Below are 19,353 nucleotides of genomic sequence, written 5' to 3'. Positions count from 1 at the left end.
CCGTGAAGGAATTTTTCCTAATATCCAACCCAAACCCGCCCTGGCGCAACTTGAGGCCATCTCCGCTCATCCCATCGCTTGTAACTTGGGAGAACCTCCTTTCAGGTGGTGTGGAGAGCGATGAGGGCTCCCCGAGCCTCCTCTTCTCCAGACCAAACCACCCCAGCTCCCTCAGCCGCTCCTCCTAAGTTCTCCAGAACCTTCTCCTTGTGCTCCAGACTCTTCGCCGGCTTCGTTGCCCTTCTCCGGCCACGCTCCGGCACCTCAACGTCCTTCTTGTCGTGAGGGGCCCAACACTGAATGCGGCGTTCGAGGTGCGGCCTCATCAGGGGGACGATCTCTTCCCCAGCCCACTGGCCACGCTGTTCCTGATACAGGCCAGGATGCTGGTGGCCTTCTTGGCCACCTGGGCACGCTGTTGGCTCGTATTCAGCCAACCGTCGACCGACGCCCCCAGGTCCTTTTCTGTTTTCCAGCCGCTCTTCCCTACGCCTGTAGCGTTGCGTGGGGTTGTTGCGAGCCGAGTGCTGGACGCGGTACTGAGCCTTGTTAAACCTGGGCCCGTCGCTCCAGCCTACCCAGACCCCTCTGTAGAGCCTTCCTCGCCCAACTCGGCGGCGTCAACAAACTGAGGGTGCGCAAATCCCCTCGTCCCCGATCGTTGAGAAAGACGTTAAACGGGACTGGCCCCAGTATGGAGAACTGGGGACGCTACTGGCGACCGGTCGCCAACTGGATTCAACTCCATTCACCACAATGGCCGTCCCGCCATTTTGCCCAGCGAAGCGTACGCTTGTCCAAGGCACGAGCAGCCATTTTCTGCGGGGGAACGCTGTGGGAAACGGTGCCGAAAGCCTTGCGAAAGCCCGGGCGGGCAACATCTGCGGCCCTTCCCGGGTCATAAACCTGGGCTGGCCGGGCCCGAGCCCCGGCTGTCCCGCACGGGCCGCGTTCCTCACGCACCCGCACCCCTTTCCCTCCAATTTCTCCCTTTCCCTCTAATTTCCCCCTTTTCCCTTCATTTTCTATCATTTCTATGATATTTCTATCACTTTCTATGATTTCTATGCCATTTCTATCGCATTCTATGATTTCTATGCCATTCTGTCTATATTTTCTGTGGCATTTCTATGACATTCTATGATTTCTATGCCATTCCTTATGATTTCTATGCCATTCTTTCTATATCTATGACATTTCGACGACATTCTATGATTTCTATGCCATTCTTTCTATGATTTCCATGACATTTCTATGACATTCTATGATTTCTACGACGTTCTTTCTGATTCCTATGTCATTTCTATGACATTCTACAATTTCTACGACATTTTCTATAATTTCCATGACATTCTGTGATTTCTATGCCATTCTTTCTACGATTTCTATGACATTTCTGTCACATTCTATGATTTCTATGCCATTTCTGTGGCATTCTACGATTTCTATGCCATTTTCTGTAATTTCTATGACATTATGTGATTTCTATGCCATTCTTTCTATCATTTCTATGACATTTCTGTCACATTCTATGATTTCTATGCCATTTCTATGGCATTGTATGGTTTCTATGCCAGTTTTCTATGATTTCTATGACATTACGTGATTTTTGTGCCATTCTTTCTATGATTTCTATGACATTTCTGTCACATTCTAGGATTTCTATGACATTTCTATGGCATTGTATGGTTTCTATGCCATTCTTTCTATGATTTCTATGACATTACGTGATTTTTGTGCCATTCTTTCTACGATTTCTATGACATTTCTGTCACATTCTATGATTTCTATGCCATTTCTATGGCATTCTATGGTTTCTATGCCAGTTTTCTATGATTTCTATGACATTACGTGATTTTTATGCCATTCTTTCTATGATTTCTATGACATTTCTGTCACATTCTAGGATTTTGTGACATTTCTATGGCATTGTATGGTTTCTATGCCATTCTTTCTATGATTTCTATGACATTACGTGATTTTTGTGCCATTCTTTCTATGATTTCTATGACATTTCTGTCACATTCTAGGATTTTGTGACATTTCTATGGCATTCTATGGTTTCTATGCCATTCTTTCTATGATTTCTATGACATTACCTGATTTTTATGCCATTCTTTCTATGATTTCTATGACATTTCTGTCACATTCTATGATTTCTATGCCATTTCTATGGCATTCTATGGTTTCTATGCCAGTTTTCTATGATTTCTATGACATTACCTGATTTTTATGCCATTCTTTCTATGATTTCTATGACATTTCTGTCACATTCTAGGATTTCTATGCCATTTCTATGGCATTGTATGATCTCTAAGCCATTCTTTCTGCAATCCCTATGACATCCCCACGACATCCCCACGACATCCCCACGACATCCGTTGCTTCTATGCCTCCTCCCCCCCCCCCCCATCCCTCGCGCGTCTCCCCTCAGCTTTTCCCGCCCTTTTCCTTCCCGCGCATGCGCAGCGGCGGGAAAGCCCGCGCACGCGCAGCGGCCCCCCCCCTCCCTCCGGCCGCGCATGCGCACCGGGCGGCGCAGGGCCCCGGCGGCGGCGGAGGGAAGATGGCGGCGGTGGTACAGAATGTGGTGAAGCTGTGAGCGCGTCCTTGTCCTTGTCTTTTCCCTCCTTTCCTTCCTCCGTGGCGGGGAGCCGGGGGTGGGGGAAATGGGGGTCTCTCCCCTCACCGTGTCGCGGGCGGGATTAAGTTTCCCCCTGGGGGGGGGGTGGGGGGGGGACGGGGGACACGGGACCGGTCATTGTTCGGGGGGGAACTTTGCGGGGGGGGGGGGGTTGTGTGTGTGTGTGTGTGTGTAGAATTTCTCCGTACGGATCCCTGAGGGGAGACCCCACCCTATATGGCGCTGTAAGGGGGCTTATAGAGCCCTGGGCGGGGGGGTTCGCTGAGAGGGGGCCTATAGAGTCCTCCCCCTGTATGGCCTACGAGAGCGTCCTATAGAGGCCAGGGCGGGGGGGGGTCATCCCTATACATCCCTGCGAGAGGGTCTTATAGATGCCGGGGGGGTGCGCTTACCCCCGTCAGGCTCTTTGAAAGGGGCCCGGTGGAGTGGGAATTACCCCCTATACCGTCCTGGGAGGGGTCCTATAGAGCCCAGGGGTGTCCCCCTCCCCATCTGGCCCCGTCAGGGGGGCTCTGTAGAGCCCTGCGTGCGGATGGGCCCCTGTGTGGGTGGCCCTACGAGTGACACCCCCCCCCATATGGCCCCATATGGGTTCCTATATGTCCTCAGGGTGGGGAGGGGTCCCTGCTTTACGGTCCTATACGGCTGTGCCCTATAGAGCCCTGGGAGTGGGGGGGGGGTCTCCTCAAGATGTCCTTGTCAGAGGGGAAGCTATAGAGCCCCTGGGATGGAGGTTCCTCTCCCTATACAGCCCTCTGAGAGGGACCCTATAGAGCCCCAGGGGTGGGGGTCCCCCCATATAGCCCCCCATATAAGGCTGAGGGTAGGGGTCTACCCCCTATACAGCCCTACAAGGGAAGCGGGGGCCAGCTATACCCTTGAGGAGGTATATAGCCCCCCTGCTATGGCAAGGGGTCCCCTATATACGCTGTAAGGGAGGGCCATCCTGCCTGGGTGGGATTTGTGGACTTGGAGATGTTTGTTGACTTTTTTTTTTGGCCTCTCCCAGTGGGGTTTTTTGGCATTTCCAGGGCTTTTTTGGTGTTTCCAGTTGGTTTTTTGGCATTTCCAGGGTTGTATTTTTGGCACTTCCAGTTGCGGGTTTTTTTAGCATTTCCAGTTGCGTTTTTTTTTTTAGCATTTCCAGTTGCCTTTTTTTGGCATTTCCAGTTGCCTTTTTTTGGCATTTCCAGTTGCCTTTTTTTGGCATTTCCAGTTGCCTTTTTTTGGCATTTCCAGGTGTTTTTTGGCATTTCCAGTTGCCTTTTTTTGGCATTTCCAGTTGCCTTTTTTTGGCATTTCCAGGTGTTTTTTGGCATTTCCAGGTGTTTTTTTGACATTTCCAGGTTTGGGGTTTTTTGCGCATTTCCAGTTGTGTTCTTTCGGCATTTCCAGTTGTTTTTCTTGGCATTTCCAGTTGGGTTTTTTGTGTTTCCAGGATTTTTTTGCATTTCCAGGGTTCTCTTTTGGCATTTCCAGGTGGTTTTTGGCATTTCCAGGGTTCTCTTTTGGCATTTCCAGGCTGTTTTTGGCATTTCCAGGCTGTTTTTGGCGTCTCCCTTTAGCTGGCGGCGCCTCGGCCACGGCACCGTTCTCTCCCTGCTGCAGTTTCCTCCAAAACCTCCATTCTCGGTGGGGCGTTGGTGCAAAACGGGGCGCGATTTGCACCCCCCCAGGTCTTCTCCGATGAGACGAGGGTTCGTTAAGAGGCATTGGGGTCTCCTCTGACGAGCTGGGGTTCGTTAAGCGAGGTGACGGCCCTGGGTCCGTCTGTCCTGCAGCCTTTCCGCCTGCAGATGCGTTAGCGAAGCCGCTGGAGAAACTCCTGGCCGGCCGGCGTTTTTGGGACCCCTTTCTTGGATCGTTCCTGAGAGAAGCACAAACCGTGAGCCACAAAACACCTTTTTCAGACTTTTTTTGCCCCAAATCGACGAGCCGGCGCTTCGCAACAGCGCGACTTCGCCGGCGCTCCCGTGGATCCGCAGCTTTCAGTGAAGCTGAGCGGCGAAACAGCATCTCGCCTTACCCGACTTCGTCACGCAAATGTATTTTATCTATTTTAGAAGCTGCCGTTGGGTTTCCAAGCTGGATTTTTGCGGTCGCAGCTTGCCGGCGATGATGGTGGAGAGGAGCACGGCAAGAATTTGGTTTTTTTTTACTTTTTAAAGCCGTTCCCCGGGCTGTTCTCGTCTCTCCGGGTACCGTCGGCGAAGAGTTTGGTCTACAAATCCTTCCTTGCTTTATTTGTCTCCGAACGACGGCAGGACGGTCCGCTCCGACGACTTTTTGGGGTTTTAAATCGCTCCCCTTCCCGCGCAGGTGCGCGTTACCCACCTCAGCACGAAGCCCGCCGTGCCTTTTCCCGGCGGTTTTGGGGATGGAAGTAGTCACGTTGTTGTTTTTTTGGCTGTTTCCGTGCCGTGATCTCTTACCGACGGTGCTAAAACGCGTAAAACCACCCGGTTATTCCCGCAGCGATCCGCTGACGCGACGTGCTTTACTGGAAGCTGCTCTTTGAGGGCGCTTGGGACTTCCTTCGCAGCTGTAGGAGGCTCTAAGCCACGCCGAGTCCGCGGGGAGCGATAATCGGGTTCGTTAGAGCTGCTTAAAACGCATTAGTCCTTCCCGACAGCCTCGTTAGCTCTTTGCTTGGCCATTCGGCGCAGATTTTAAGCGGCGCCTCTCCTCGGCGGGGCTTTCTCGAGGTTGTTTTGCGGTTGCGCGTGGGGATCGGTGAGCGTCCGGGCCTCGAAGCGCCCCTCGGTTTTGGGGACGAAGACCTCCGGGCGGCGGCAGGGAAGATTACGGGGTTGTACGTCGGAGCCGGAGCCGAGATCTCCGCTCTTACTGTGTCCCGTGACCCCTCTCCATCCCCTCAGCGCTCAGGGAGCGCTTTAAAACCCATTTCACGAAGCTTTTTTAGGTTCCGAAGCCAAATCCCGGTGCGTTTCTCACCCATCCGAGGAGCCTTCCGTTAATTTGCAGTTAAAACAAGCGCAGATGATTGTTTTGGGGGCCGATCGCCTCTTTTTTTTTCCCCCTCTCCAAACTAAAATCAAGCCAGCGGCAGAGAAAGAAGTTGGACAACCAAACTCTTTTTGGGTTTGTATTACCATAAACACCAAGTTTTCCTCCTCTGTGCAATCCTCCTCTTGGCAGGGCTTCACCTGGACGCTACGAGGAAGTTTTGGGGCTCCGCGTTGCCGGTTATCGGGGCGCAAACGGAGCTTTTGAGGAGCGGCGCGGTGATTTAGGAGGAAATTAAAAGCTTCGGGAGGGATTTACATCCCCGTTGCCTGCGCCTGAGCCTGGGGTTTGGGCTCCCTCTGCAGTCAGCAGAGAGAAAAAGGCGATTTGGGACTTTTCTCATCGCTTTTAATTGCTGCTGGGACACCGTTCCCCCTTCCAAAATCGCTGCCGTCGCACCAAATCCGCTGCGACGATCCCCGTTTCTCCGTCACGGCTCGGGCCGACCCGGCTCCGTAAGGAAACGAGCGCGGCAATCCTCATTTGCATTTAAGATTTACCAATATCATCTTCTTAATTATTCCCTCTCTGCCCGTTGGTTTTCTTCTGGCCGTCTCCCCGCGCATCCGACTTTTCCTTGCGCTGGAATAAAAACCCCGCGACGAAGCGATTTCTGTCCCGTCTCTTTTTCCTCCGTCGGGCGAGTTATTTCACCTACCGCGCGTGCCGAGGAGTCTTTCGCCTCGTTAGTTGCTCGTCTAAATTAGCCGTCTCAGGAGCGTGGGTGATTACGGGGCTCCTTGGGCTCGGTGCAGTCGTTCCAGCCGGTATTAAAGCGCCAAAATCAATATATATTGATATAAACAAAGAGCGCGTCTCCTCTCGTGGCGCCAGGGAGGGGAAAGCTCGGTCTCCGGCAGCCGAACGGACTCTGGGCTCTTCCCCTCTCCCTGCCACGCGCGGTGGGGAGATTTCACCATCCAAATGACTGTAATTACAGCTGACGGCCTCCGCTTGAAGGAGGGATGTGGCACGAAGAGGCCGTGCTCTTAAAAAAGAGGATGGGGCACGATTAATGCACTTAAGGAAGGCAGAGAGACGCCCGCGGCCGCTCGAATCCAGTAATAACGCGTAGGCGCCGGTGCGGGCTTCTCAGAAAAGGTTTTGCGGGAGTGAAGAGTGCCGAGGGGATCTCTTAGCGATGCCACGTTTTTGTCTGCCGGCGGCGCGGAAGGGTACAATCGCCGGTCGCGGTGGTCCCCGCGTCTCTGTGCTTTCGCCGGGCGAGGGGACGTCTCTGTCCTCCGAAAATAATCGCGGCGTGTCGCATCTTCACCTTGCAGAGGTGGTGTTTCAGGCCAAGCTTCCTCCGAGCGCGGGTCCGGGAAGGAACGCGGCGTTTCCCTCTCCCGGCGGATGCGTGCCGGGGCTGGAATTAAGGATCGGGGTGGTTGGGATGAGCGCTGAGCCTCTTTTTCCCCCCGGCAGCCTCGGGGAGCAGTACTACAGGGATGCCATGGAGCAGTGCCACAACTACAACGCCCGGCTGTGCGCCGAGAGGAGCGTCCGCCTCCCTTTCCTCGATTCCCAGACCGGGGTGGCCCAAAGCAACTGCTACATCTGGATGGAGAAACGTCACCGAGGGCCAGGTACACCGGGAAAACGCCGGACTGGGGACAAGGAATCGGTGCGTGTCGTCGCCTCGGATAATTTTGGGGTTTTTTTTATGAAAGGTTTAGCCGCCGGGCAGCTTTATTCCTACCCCGCGCGCCGCTGGCGGAAGAAACGCCGTGCTCATCCTCCGGAGGACCCGAGGCTTTCCTTCCCTTCTATCAAACCAGGTAAATCCGTCCCGCCGCCGCTTTCTGCAGGCGGTAAGGGGTGCGGGTTTTGGCAATACCGTGCCCGAATAGCGCCGGATGATGGCGAACAGCAGCGAGGGTTGGTAAATCCCTTCGCCTGACCCCGCCGTGGCGGGGGAGCTTGCGAACGTGGCTGCGTAAGACGGGATCTGGCCGCGTTCAACGTTCCGCACTGATTTTTCTCTTCCTTTTTCCCTCCGCCGGCTCCTCGCAGACACGGATCAGACCCTGAAGAAGGAAGGGCTGATCTCTCAGGACGGCAGCAGCCTGGAAGCCCTGTTGAGGACCGACCCATTGGAGAAACGTGCCCTCCCGGACCCCCGCATCGACGACGACAGCCTGGGCGAGTTCCCCGTCACCAACAGCCGCGCGCGGAAGGTACGGCAGAGAGCTGGGCTCCTCCCCGATGTCGGGAAAGGGAGCTTCAGGGGAAAACACGCCCGTCTCCATGACGCCACTCTGATTTTCCACACTCTCTGCTTTCTCTGCGTCTTTCAGCCGCAGAAGAAGGATTTAGGATGGATTTTGGGGGGCAGAGGTGATGCTACCGGCCTCGTGGGGCTACCGGAGAGCGGGAAGCCAGGGTTTGGCTCCCTACGGCGATGTCCTGTAGGCAGGTGGATGTTCCCTTCCTCACGATCCGGTTAGAAACTCCCCGAGTTCCCAGGAAGGGGGGTTCTGGCCCCAAAATTGAGTGAAAGAGAGATTCTGGCTCCAAAATTCAGGGGAAGGAAGATTTTGGCCCCAAAATTCAAGGGGAGAGGGAGGTTCTGACCCCAAAATTTAGGGGAAGGGAGGTTCCGGCCCCAAAATTGAGGGAAAGGGAGATTCTGGCCCCAAAATTCAGGAGAAGGGAGGTTCTGGCCCCAAAATTGAGGGGAAGGGATATTCTGGCCCCAAAATTCAGGAGAAGGGATATTCTGGCCCCAAAATTCAGGAGAAGGGAGGTTCTGGCCCCAAAATTTGGGGAAAGGGAGATTCTGGCCCCAAAATTGAGGGAAAGGGAGATTCTGACCCCAAAATTGAGGGAAAGGGAGATTCTGGCCCTAAAATTGAGGGAAAGGGAGATTCTGGCCCCAAAATTGAGGGCAAGGGAGTTTCTGGCCCCCAAGTTTGGGATCAGGGAGGTTCTGGCCCCCAAACTGAGGCTTTTATTGTGTCTCAGCCCCCAGTTTAAGGCTCTGCGCTGGGCGTCCGCACCCAGGACAGCCTTCATCCCTCGTTGACCCGCGGACCCGTGCGAAACGGCCGCGGCGGGGGGGGGATCTGCCGGGGTTTCGAGGTGCCGGTCCCCGTCCCCGCCGTCTCTCCCCTTCCCCGGCTTCGTTTTTTTCCCCGTGAGCCCCGCGAGCGCAGGTTTTTCATCGCCTCCTCTTGCTGCTTTTTGGTTCCCTGAGCAGAGACGCGCTCCGAGACATCTTGTCAAGCCGAGCTCCTTTTATTCCTTATCTGCAAAGCTTTTTTTCCCTTTCTTTATAGTCAATTTATCTTTAAAAAGAGATTTCTAGCGGTCGCACAGGAGTAAGAAGGATGTTCAGCCAGCTCTTCAAAGCGCTGCCTTCTCTGCGAGCCCTTTGAGAACGGGCTCCGGAAGAGAAAGCAGAGTTAAATTTTAAAATGAAGACATGGGAAGGAAGAAAAAGCCGAGGGCGAGCGTTTAGCGAGGTTACAAGTGTCTGGTTTCATCGATAAACTAAGCCAGGGTTGTTCTAAATCACGAGAACCGGTTCTGGAAAGGGTTGTGACTGGTTGCAAGTCGAAGCCGCCTCTGTTGCTTGGGAATTTGGGCCGCTCTGCTGCTGATTTGCCCTCTTCCCCTTGCGGTTGGCTCGTGGGGTGTTTTTAATGCCAGGAAAAAGCTGTTTTTTACCACGTATTTAATGATTTTCCCGGCTGCTGTGTTTACCCTGTCCCTGCAATTAATCCCCGCCTGGCGCGAAAGGGCTTTACGCAACCGCTAATGAAGCTCGGAGCAGGAAGCCCTGCTTTGACGGAGAAAAAAGAGAGTTGGGGAGAGAGGAGAGAGCAAATTTGCCTTCTGCAGAAAAAAGAGGCTCGGATCTTCCCCCTTCTCACCCTGATTTGGCACAACTCAGAAGCTTCTTTAAATATTAAGGCTCTACCAAGGTTTAGAGGTGGCTAAAACCTTCCCTGCTATCCATCCTTCACCAGACTCGCCCGTGCTTTACTGTTAATTGATGTTGGGATTGTAGGAGCTCCCCGTTCCCCCCTCGGCGCCCCCCGTTCCCCCCTCGGCGCCCCCCGTTCCCCCTCGGCGCTGCCCGTTTCCCCCTCGGCGCTGCCCGTTCCCCCCTCGGCGCCCCCCTTCCCCCCTCAGTGCCCCCGTTTCCCCCTCGGTGCCCCCGTTCCCCCCTCAGTGCCCCCGTTCCCCCCTCGGCGCTGCCCGTTCCCCCCTCGGCGCCCCCCTTCCCCCCCCTCAGTGCCCCCGTTCCCCCCCTCGGTGCCCCCGTTCCCCCTCGGTGCCCCCGTTCCCCCCTCGGCGCCCCCCTTCCCCCCTCAGTGCCCCCGTTCCCCCCTCGGTGCCCCCGTTCCCCCTCGGTGCCCCCGTTCCCCCCCTCAGTGCCCCCGTTCCCCCCTCGGTGCCCCCGTTTCCCCCTCGGTGCCCCCGTTCCCCCCTCAGTGCCCCCGTTCCCCCCTCGGCGCTGCCCGTTCCCCCCTCGGCGCCCCCCTTCCCCCCTCAGTGCCCCCGTTCCCCCCTCGGTGCCCCCCTTCCCCCCTCAGTGCCCCCGTTCCCCCTCGGCGCCCCCCTTCCCCCCTCAGTGCCCCTGTTCCCCCTCGGTGCCCCCGTTCCCCCCTTGGCGCTGCCCATTTCCCCCTTGGCGCCCCCGTTCCCCCTCGGCGCCCCCCTTCCCCCCTCGGCGCCCCCGTTCCCCCCTCGGCGCCCCCGTTCCCCCCTCGGCGCTGCCCGTTCCCCCCTCGGCGCTGCCCGTTCCCCCTCGGCGCCCCCGTTCCCCCTCGGCGCCGCCCGTTCCCCCCTCGGCGCCGCCCGTTCCCCCCTCGGCGCCCCCCGTTCCCCCCTCGGCGCCGCCCGTTCCCCCCTCAGTGCCCCCGTTCCCCCTCGGCGCCCTCCTTCCCCCCTCGGTGCCCCCGTTCCCCCCTCGGTGCCCCCGTTCCCCCCTCAGTGCCCCCGTTCCCCCTCGGCGCCCCCCTTCCCCTCCTCAGTGCCCCCGTTCCCCCCTCGGTGCCCCCGTTCCCCCCTTGGCGCTGCCCATTTCCCCCTCGGCGCCCCCGTTCCCCCCCTCGGCGCTGCCCGTTCCCCCCCCGGCGCCCCCCTTCCCCCCCCGGCGCCGCCCGTTCCCCCCTCGGCGCTGCCCGTTCCCCCCTCGGCGCTGCCCGTTCCCCCCTCGGCGCTGCCCGTTTCCCCCGCGCCCAGCGGGGAGCAGCAGAGCACAGAGCAGACCAAGGTGTGCAATATTGCTCTGTAATTTTGCTAAAACCCAATATTTTCCCCTTCCTGGGCTTTTCTACATGAATATTTTCTCCAAACCTCGTCTCTTTTTGCCTTTTCCTTGGTTACTCTTTTTTTTCCCAAGCGTCTTTGTGCCGTCTTGGGCCCTTCTGTGACTTTTTAGGCGATAAAACGTACCAAATTCCGTCTCTCTCCCCCAAAACTTCACATCCTTTCTCCTCCTTCGGTATTACAGGTTTGAAACGGGTTTGGCTGCTGACGGGCAACCCGAGGCCGCGCCGACGTTTCTCCCTCCCCGATTTTTCCCCTTTTCCCCTCGATCCGTGCCGAGGTTTTCTCTGCCATAACCCCTTTCCTCTTCCCTAGCGGATTCTCGAGCCGGATGACTTCTTGGATGATTTGGACGATGAAGACTACGAAGAAGATACGCCGAAACGGAGGGGGAAGGGGAAAGCCAAGGTGAGAGCAACCGGATGGGTCCGGCTGGATCCCGGCCTTGTTTTGGTGGCGATTCCTGGCAAATTTGAGACGTTGCCGCTGATCCTCGCAGCCAACGGCCGTTTCGGGCTGCACCCACTACGTGGCAGTGTCGGATCGCGTTTTTCTCTGACTCCGGATCGACGGTGTTGTCCTCCCGATCACCCAGGAGCCTTTTGGGCTACAATTTTGCCTAAACCTTAACTTTTTCCCCTTATTTTTCCCAGGGGAAAGGTGTCGGAGGGGCTCGCAAGAAACTGGACGCAGCTATATTGGAAGACCGGGATAAACCCTACGCTTGCGACAGTGAGTACTAAAAACCTCTCCTCGTCGCTTAGGGCCCGGGAAACGGAGCCAGGCTGCGTTGTTTTTGGGAATCCGTCGCGTTGTCCGTTGGGATTTGGGTTTTAAACCTCAAAAGGTAGATTTACGCAGCCGGGGGAGGGTGGGTTTTGAACCCCCTCGGATTCTCGGCCCTCCCCCTCCTTTATCGTGCCTCGTTAAAGCCACTTAATGACGTTTGTAGCTGTGATAACGCAACACCGTGCGCTGATCCTGCTCTGGCTAAAAAACTCCTCAGCTCCAGGGGCAGGGATTTTATTTCCGAGGCCGTAACTCCCTGGCCCGCTCCTCTGCGAGCCCAGGGTTGCCGATGCTTCCTCCTCCTCCTCCTCCTCACGCTGGGGAAGCGGGCGGCCAAAAAAAAAAAGCAATTTAACAGGGCGAAGGGAGCAAAAAAGGGCAAGCGAGGCTTTGAAATGACCTTCTCTCTTCTTCCTCCTGTCCTGCAAGAGCTGACACGAGCTTCTTCCCAAAACCCCACCCCCAGCCCCACGCACTTGTGGGGGTTTTTTTTCCTCCCCTTTTTTTCCTCGTTTTAAGAGTCCGTCTGTCGCTTGGTGCGTGTGCGTGACCTGGTGCGTGTGTGTTTTCTCACGACTCTCTTTCTGTGTTTCAGATAGTTACAAACAAAAGCATACCTTGAAACCTCCCGATCGAGGTAGTCCACTCTCTGTCTGCTTTTTTTATTTCCTTCCTACCTTTCTTCTCCTCAAATGTTAGGTTTTTACTCACCAAACCTCGCTGGAGCCTACGGGGAGAGGTGGGACACGGGGGAGAAGGGGAGGGAGAAGCCAAAGGCCACCGAGCGACGTCAAAGCTGGCCTCCCCGCCGGCAGCGGGATTCGGCGGCTCCTCTCCGAGCTCGCCTGATCCTTTTCCAGCAGGGAAGAGCGGTCGTGCGTGCCAGCAGAGCGGCCTCCCGAGAGGGAAAACAAAGATTAATCCCCCCCCCGCGGCGACGGGGATGGGAAAAAAAACACGGCGTTTCCACCAAACCCCTTCCCTGGCTCCCAAATCCCGCGCGCCCGGGACGTGCCCCCTTCCTTTTAAGATGCGCCGCAGTACGTTGCTGCTTCTTTAAAAAAAAAAAAAAAAAAAAAACAACACCTTTTTTGCTTTAAAATAAGCCCCAAAACGGGTCAGCTGCAAGCGCGGGTTCGACGTTGGCAGGGGGGCTGCGAATAAACCCCCGCGGCCAAGCCGGAGAGCCGAGATCGTCTTCGCGGCGGCTCCTCTTCCTCGCCGTTTGGGAGGAGGAAACCCGATTCGTGTTTAGATACCGGCCTGCCTGTTTTTGGGGGGAAAAAGGTCAATTTGAAACCCCGCGGGAGGTGGGGAAAGAAAACGCCGCCCGCCAGCTCCGCGTGGCTGCTCGCGGGGCCGACCCCATCCTGCCCTCGGCTCTGGAAAGCCGGAATTTGATGTAATAAGGTTGTAATTGTTGTCACGGCTGCTTTTCGGGCTGCTTTTTTTCCCCCCTCCTTCGCTAGGCTCGCGCCGCTTTGCCGAGCCGCTCCGGACCTGCCGATGCCGAGCGTCTTCTCCGGAGCGGCAAGACCTCTTTGCCTGGGGGGAATCTCTGCGGCTTTTGTCGGGAATCGGGCTCTCTGAGCGGGGTTCAAACCCTGGTTTTGGTGAGCAGGCCGAGCTCGGCCGCTTTCCCTCCCTGTTTTTGGAGCGAGTCGATGGGATACGAGCCCTGGTGAGGTTTTTCCAGACTTCAAGCGAGCCTGGAAGTGGATCCAGAAAGGTCTGGGATGTTACGGAAAAGCTCCAGGCTCAGGAAAACTCATCCCAAAGCGACTTTTCCCCCCGATTTGCCTGGATGCCGTGAAAAGTTGTAGGGAAAACCCATGGCTAAATTCCTCCACCGGGCCCCGTAAATCCCCCTCTGGCTCTTTCTGGGGGGATTTCACCCCGATCCCGGTCCTCGCGCCGGCTTCGTGCTCGTCCTGCCCGCGCCTGTATGGGGCTGGAAGGGGGTTTTGGGGTGTCCTCGGAGCCTCCCGGCTCAAAAGCTGCCAAAAAAAAAAAAAAAAAAAACCCGGAAAACCGGTGACGGGGATGGAAAGCGGGAAAACCGATGGCGTTTGGGGCGGTGGGTGATTTCACCCCGCGCTCGGGTCAGGTTCGGAGGAGTTCGGTGGGTCTGAGGAGGGAGCGGAGCCGAGATTCGCCGGTGGCGGCTGCCGTTTCCCTCCTCGGGGTCCCAAAAAACGACATTTCCCCTTCGTGCACGTTGAAGACGGCCTCGATTTTTTTTACCCGGCTGGTGTAGGCGCTGGTTTTGGGGTAGGAAATCCCTCGCTCTGTGTCTTTCCGACCGGGTTTTGCCGCTTGGATTGATCCCCGCGTGGTTTTACTCCTTTCCCGAGGGCTGTAAAGCTGCGCTTAACGAGCTGCCATCGTTATCCGGCCGCGGTGGGTATCCGTCACCCACCAAATCGGCTTTAGCCTCCCGCGGTGCGGAGGAAGCTGCGCTCCCTCTCCAGCTGCTCCGGATCCGATCCGGAGGGTCCAGCCCCAAATTCCTTTGTTAAAGTGTTTTCTGGGTGGTTTTAATAAATTCCAGGTGATTTTGGGGCAGAAGGGGAGCAGCCGTCTGTGCTCAAAGCCGGAGACGGGATCAGGGGATGCCGGATAATTCGGGATTCGGGGTTTTTCTTGCTCCTTGCCGGGGTGAGCTCAGACTTTTCCCCGTTTCTATCCGTAGTCTGCGGGAAGCGATACAAGAATCGGCCGGGATTGAGCTACCACTACGCTCATTCCCACCTGGCCGAGGAAGAAGGCGACGACAAGGACGATTCGCAGCCCCCAACTCCCGTCTCGCAGCGATCGGAGGAGCAGAAATGTAAGGAAAACACCTCCCTTTTCCCAAAAAAAACCCATCGTAAAACAGGCAGCAAAGCCGGGAAACCACTCGGGCCAGGGCTGGGAGCGAGCGGCTTCCCTTCTCCAATGCTTTTGAGCACCGCAGCATCGCCCCGGGGCTCGGACGTTGCCGGAAAGGCTACTCGGAGTGTTGGGATTTGCGCCGTGGAAGTGTTTTTTCCTGGTCCCGTGCAGAAAGCCTTCGCCCCCGCGGCTAATCCGTCTCTCCCGCTCTGCTTTTCCAGCCAAGAAAGGTCCCGACGGTTTAGCTTTGCCCAACAACTACTGCGATTTCTGCTTGGGAGACTCCAAAATCAACAAGAAGACGGGACAACCGGAGGAGTTGGTCTCGTGCTCCGACTGCGGGCGATCAGGTAAAGAGGGGAAAACGTTCTCCCCACCGCCGGCGTCGCCAAACCATCCCCGGCGCCTTCGCCTGCCGGGAAAAGCCGAGGATTTGGGTCGGAGCTGGGGAGAAAATGGGGTTTTATCCGCTCGTCCCCGGCCCCGCGGTTGCGAGGGCTGCCTTCCTCCCCTCCCCTGCCTTCACTTTTCTCCTGCCTGCTTCGCAGGGCACCCCTCCTGCCTGCAGTTCACCCCGGTGATGATGGCGGCCGTCAAGACGTACCGCTGGCAGTGCATCGAGTGCAAGTGCTGCAATATCTGCGGCACCTCCGAGAACGATGTGAGTGCCCCCCGAAATGGCGGGACTGCCCCCTGAAATGGCGTGCGTGCCCCTAAAATGGCGGGACTGCCCCCAAAATGGCCGGACGACCACCCAGAACGGTGGGCGTACCCCACAAAATGGCGGGAGTACCCCCCTACAACAACAGGAGTACCCCCAAAATGGCAGGAGTAGACCCAGAACTGCAGAAGTACCCCCAGAATGGTGGGACTACCGCCAAAATGGTGGGAGCACCCCACAGAACAACGGGAGTACCCCCCAGACTGGCAGGACTACCCCCAAACTGGTGGGTGTACCCCCCAGAACAACGGGAGCACCCCCAAAATGGCGGGAGCACCCCCCAGAACGACAGGAGTACCCCCAGGGCTTTTTGGGGGGAAATCTTGGCGTTTTCGTAGGCCCTGGGACGCGGCAGAGGCTTTTTGGGGGAAAATCTTGGTGTTTTTATAGGCCCTGGGGTGCGCGGGGCCTTTTTGGGGGGAAATCTTGGTGTTTTTGTAGTCTGTAGGATGCAGCAGAGGCTTTTTTGGGGAAAATCTTTGTGCTTTTAGTGTTCGGTAGCACAGAGCCGTCTTTCTGGGGGAAATTTTTGTGCTTTTAATGGTCCATAGGACGGAGCGGAGTCTTTTTGGGCAGAAATCTTTGTGCTTTGATACTCTGTAGGACGCGGGAGAGATTTTTTGGGGGGAAATCTTTGGGTTTTAATGGTCCGTAGAACACAGGAGAGTCTTTTTTGGGGAGAAATCTTTGTTCTTTGATACTCTGTAGGACACGGGAGAGATTTTGGGGGGGGAAATCTTTGGGCTTTAATAGTCCACAGGACACAACAAAGCCTTTTTTGTGGGAAATCGTGCTTTTAAAGGTTTGTAGCACGGAGCAGTCTTTCTTGGGGGAAATCTTTGGGCTTTTGTAGTCCGTAGGACACGAGAGAGTCTTTTTGGGGGGAAATCTTTGGGCTTTGATAGTCTGTAGGACACGGGAGAGGTTTTTTGGGGGAAATCTTTGAGGTTTTAATGGTGCATAGAACACAGGAGTCTTTTTGGGGAGAAATCTTCGTGCTTTGATAGTCCATAGGACACGGGAAAGTCTTTTTGGGGGGAAATCTTTGGGCTTTGATAGTCTGTAGGACACGGGAGAGGTTTTTTGGGGAAAATCTTTGGGCTTTGATAGCCTCTAGGACACGACAAAATCTTTTTTTGAGGGAAAAGGTTGTGCTTTCGGTAGTCGGGAGGACATGGCGATGTCTTTCTGGTGGCTCCGACAGAGCTTGGAGGAGGACAGAGAAGGACCCTCGTCCCCTCCGCGTTGTCTTTGAGCCGCGGCCGGGTTGAATCATCCCAATTTTCCCTCTTTTTTTTTTTTTCCTCCCCCCTCGGCTTAGGACCAGCTGCTCTTCTGCGACGACTGCGACCGCGGCTACCACATGTACTGTCTCACCCCCCCCATGTCGGAGCCACCCGAAGGTGAGTGGAAACGGGGGAGAAATGGGTCAAAGCAAGCAGAATTCAGCCCAGGATATTTCTCAGCCGTGCGGATCCGCTTCTGCCCGTGGTTTTTGGGGATCTGGCGTGCCGCGATCGAAAATGACGGGGTCCGTCATTCCGGCTGTTCCCTGATTATTCCTTCTCTGCTCCGCCGGAGAAGCGGAAAAGCCCTTTTCCACCCCAAAATCCATCGCCGACATCCCTCGTGCCCCAAAATGTCTCCGTATTGGCCGGTAAAGCGGAGAGCGATCGCTCTTCTTCCTCCTCTTCCTCCCGCCTTCTCCTCATGGCGTCGAAGCAAAAAAAAAAAAAAAAAAAAAACAAACACCCCAGCGTTCCCAACAAAAAAAAACCCGACCCCAAAATCTCGATGACGCCTCGCCGCTGGTTAATTAGCCCGGCGGTTAATTATCAACCCCTCTCCTGGCCGTCTTCGCTTGAAGGTTAACGAGGAGGAGGAAGGCTCGCGGGGTCACAACCCCACAAACAGCCCTGCAAACCACCCCTGCCTTATTCTCTACCTCTAATTAAGAAGCCGTGACCCTTAACGAAGCCCTAACGAGGGCAAAACCAGGCCGCCCACGTGTCTTTTCTCTCCGCAGGGAGCTGGAGCTGCCATTTGTGTCTGGACCTGCTGAAGGAAAAAGCCTCCATCTACCAGAACCAGAACAACTCCTGATCCCGCTCCGCCGACGGGACGGGCTCCCCGGTGCCCTCGTTCCATGTGTTTCTCCCTTTTTTTGGGGTCTTTTTTCTTTTATTTTCCTTTTTTTTTTTTAAACTTTCCCCCTGGTTTTGGGTTGATTGGGGTTTTTTTTTCTTATCGCTCGGGGAGGGGTTTATTTTATTCATTTTTGCCGCAGCCTCTCCCCAGGGACCCCGTCCCTACGGAGGGGACGCGGATGGGACAGGGCTGCCCTTCCCATCGCCGTTTCCCGGCTTTTCCACCCAAAATGAGGCGCCCAAATCCACTCCTCCGCCTCCCCGGCAACGCGGCGTGCCAAAAAACTCACTTTTCCCCCCCTTTTCTCGGGAAAATTCAGACCCTTGCGCCAGCGGGGGTCACGGTTTTGGGGCTTTTTATTAATGTTTTGATTTTTGGGGGTGAGATTTCTTTTTTTTTCCACTTTTATTTCCTTTTTTTCCTCCCCGTTTTTATCATTTCTTTTCTCTCCCGCCTTGGAGGATGCTCCCCGCAGCCCGGCCGATCCCCCCCTGCCCAGACGAGGCCTTACACCCCGACATCCTCCTCCGGCCGGCACGAAACGGGGCAAAATCCCTCCATTTTGGGGTTTTCCCTTGCTCCCACCTGGCGCAGCGGGAAAAATGCTTCGCCCCACCCCCCCCCCACCCCGTCACGGTCGCACAGGGTTTGTTTTGGGGTTCGGGGGGGGAGGAAAAAAGCCGCTTTCACCCCCAAAACGCTGCTGACGGGGAGAGGCGGGAGACGCCGCTGTTTTGGGGCTCTCTGGGGACACCCCGCTATCCCCGTCTGCTCCCCTCCCCCCCCAAGGGTCCCGTTGACTGAATGTGCCTGTTTTTTCTAAAAATCAACTTAAAAAAACCTACCTCCGAACCCCCCCTCCCTGCCACCGCACCCCGAATTTCACCTCCCCGAACCCCCCAAAAGAGAGGACCCACCCGGGACGGCGGCACAGCAGCCCTGAAACCAGCCCCATGAGCAGAAAAATGGCCTAAAAATGACCAAAATAGCCTCAAAAATAACTGAAATAGCCCCGAATTGACCAAAAGAGCCCCAAATTAACCAAAATATCTCCAAAATTGACTGAAATAGCCCCAAAAATTGACCGAAATGGCCCCAAAATGGCCGAAATGGCTCCCAAAATGGCCCCCAAAATGACCAAAATAGTCCAAAATTGGCCCCAAAATTGGCCCCAAAATTGACCGAAATGGCTCCCAAAATGGCCCCCAAAATGACCGAAATAGTCCAAAATTGACCAAAATAGCCCCAAAATTGACCGAAATGGCCCCAAAATTGACCGAAATGGCCCCCAAAATGGCCGAAATGGCCCCAAAAGTGTCCAAAATGGCTCCCAAAATGACAAAAATGGCCCCCAAAATGGCAAAAATAGCCTAAAAATTGACTGAAATGGCCCCCAAAATGGCCCCAAAATTGACCAAAATGGCTCCCAAAATGACTGAAATGGCCCCCAAAATAGCCCAAAAATTGGCCGAAATGGCCCCAAAATTGACCCAAACAGCCCCCAAAATGACCAAAATAGCCCCAAATTAACCAAAATCCTTAAAAACCCACCAAAAAAGCAACCCGGGATCTGGGTGACGAAGCGGCCTCGGCCCGGTGGTTTCTCTCCTCCCTTCCTCGAGCGCGATTCAGGTGGAAATGAAAGCGTTTTGGTTAAAACTGGGTGGGTTTCCCCCGTTTTCGCGCCCTGACGGGGGCGGGACGATGAAATGTCCCAAAACGGGTGGGTTTTACCCCAATTTCCCCTCGGCAAAGCTTCACGGTTGTGTCTTATCCGGGAAAAAAAAAAAAAACAAAACAAAACAAAAACCAACACAAAGTGACACCAAAACGGCTTCTTTTCGTAATAAAAATGGCTAAAAATGCA

General features: G+C 55.6%; 2 protein-coding genes across 5 annotated transcripts in view; one reads left to right on the top strand and one right to left on the bottom strand.

Annotated features, from left to right (window-relative positions):
* Positions 1–19,353, top strand: part of DPF2 (double PHD fingers 2) — a 22,256-nt gene extending 2,903 nt beyond the window's left edge. The window contains exons 1-12 of one of the 3 annotated variants that reach the window (XM_087773009.1): positions 2,480–2,598; positions 7,100–7,260; positions 7,345–7,452; positions 7,688–7,851; positions 11,270–11,362; positions 11,608–11,686; positions 12,339–12,380; positions 14,436–14,573; positions 14,839–14,967; positions 15,166–15,278; positions 16,660–16,741; positions 17,365–19,353. In XM_087773009.1, coding sequence (XP_087629135.1) covers positions 2,567–2,598; positions 7,100–7,260; positions 7,345–7,452; positions 7,688–7,851; positions 11,270–11,362; positions 11,608–11,686; positions 12,339–12,380; positions 14,436–14,573; positions 14,839–14,967; positions 15,166–15,278; positions 16,660–16,741; positions 17,365–17,441 — 1,218 coding nt within the window. In that variant the 5' untranslated portion in view covers positions 2,480–2,566 and the 3' untranslated portion in view covers positions 17,442–19,353. Of the gene's footprint in view, positions 1–2,479; positions 2,599–7,099; positions 7,261–7,344; positions 7,453–7,687; positions 7,852–11,269; positions 11,363–11,607; positions 11,687–12,338; positions 12,381–14,435; positions 14,574–14,838; positions 14,968–15,165; positions 15,279–16,659; positions 16,742–17,364 lie in introns of those variants that run through there. The other 2 variants (XM_087773011.1, XM_087773010.1) reach the window with 2 other exon arrangements.
* Positions 8,610–19,353, bottom strand: part of RELA (RELA proto-oncogene, NF-kB subunit) — a 59,687-nt gene continuing 48,943 nt past the window's right edge. For both annotated transcript variants that reach the window (XM_087773013.1, XM_087773012.1), the window contains one exon: positions 8,610–8,737. In XM_087773013.1, the coding sequence (XP_087629139.1) occupies positions 8,625–8,737 (113 nt within the window). In that variant the 3' untranslated portion in view covers positions 8,610–8,624. The remainder of the gene's footprint in view (positions 8,738–19,353) is intronic.

This window comes from Nipponia nippon, unplaced genomic scaffold (assembly GCF_047370975.1).
Source record: "Nipponia nippon isolate SJK-2023a ecotype South Korea unplaced genomic scaffold, ASM4737097v1 scaffold_38, whole genome shotgun sequence".
NCBI lineage: Eukaryota > Metazoa > Chordata > Aves > Pelecaniformes > Threskiornithidae > Nipponia > Nipponia nippon.
Note: the sequence above shows the minus strand (reverse complement) of the source record. Positions and strands in the feature narration are given on the sequence as shown.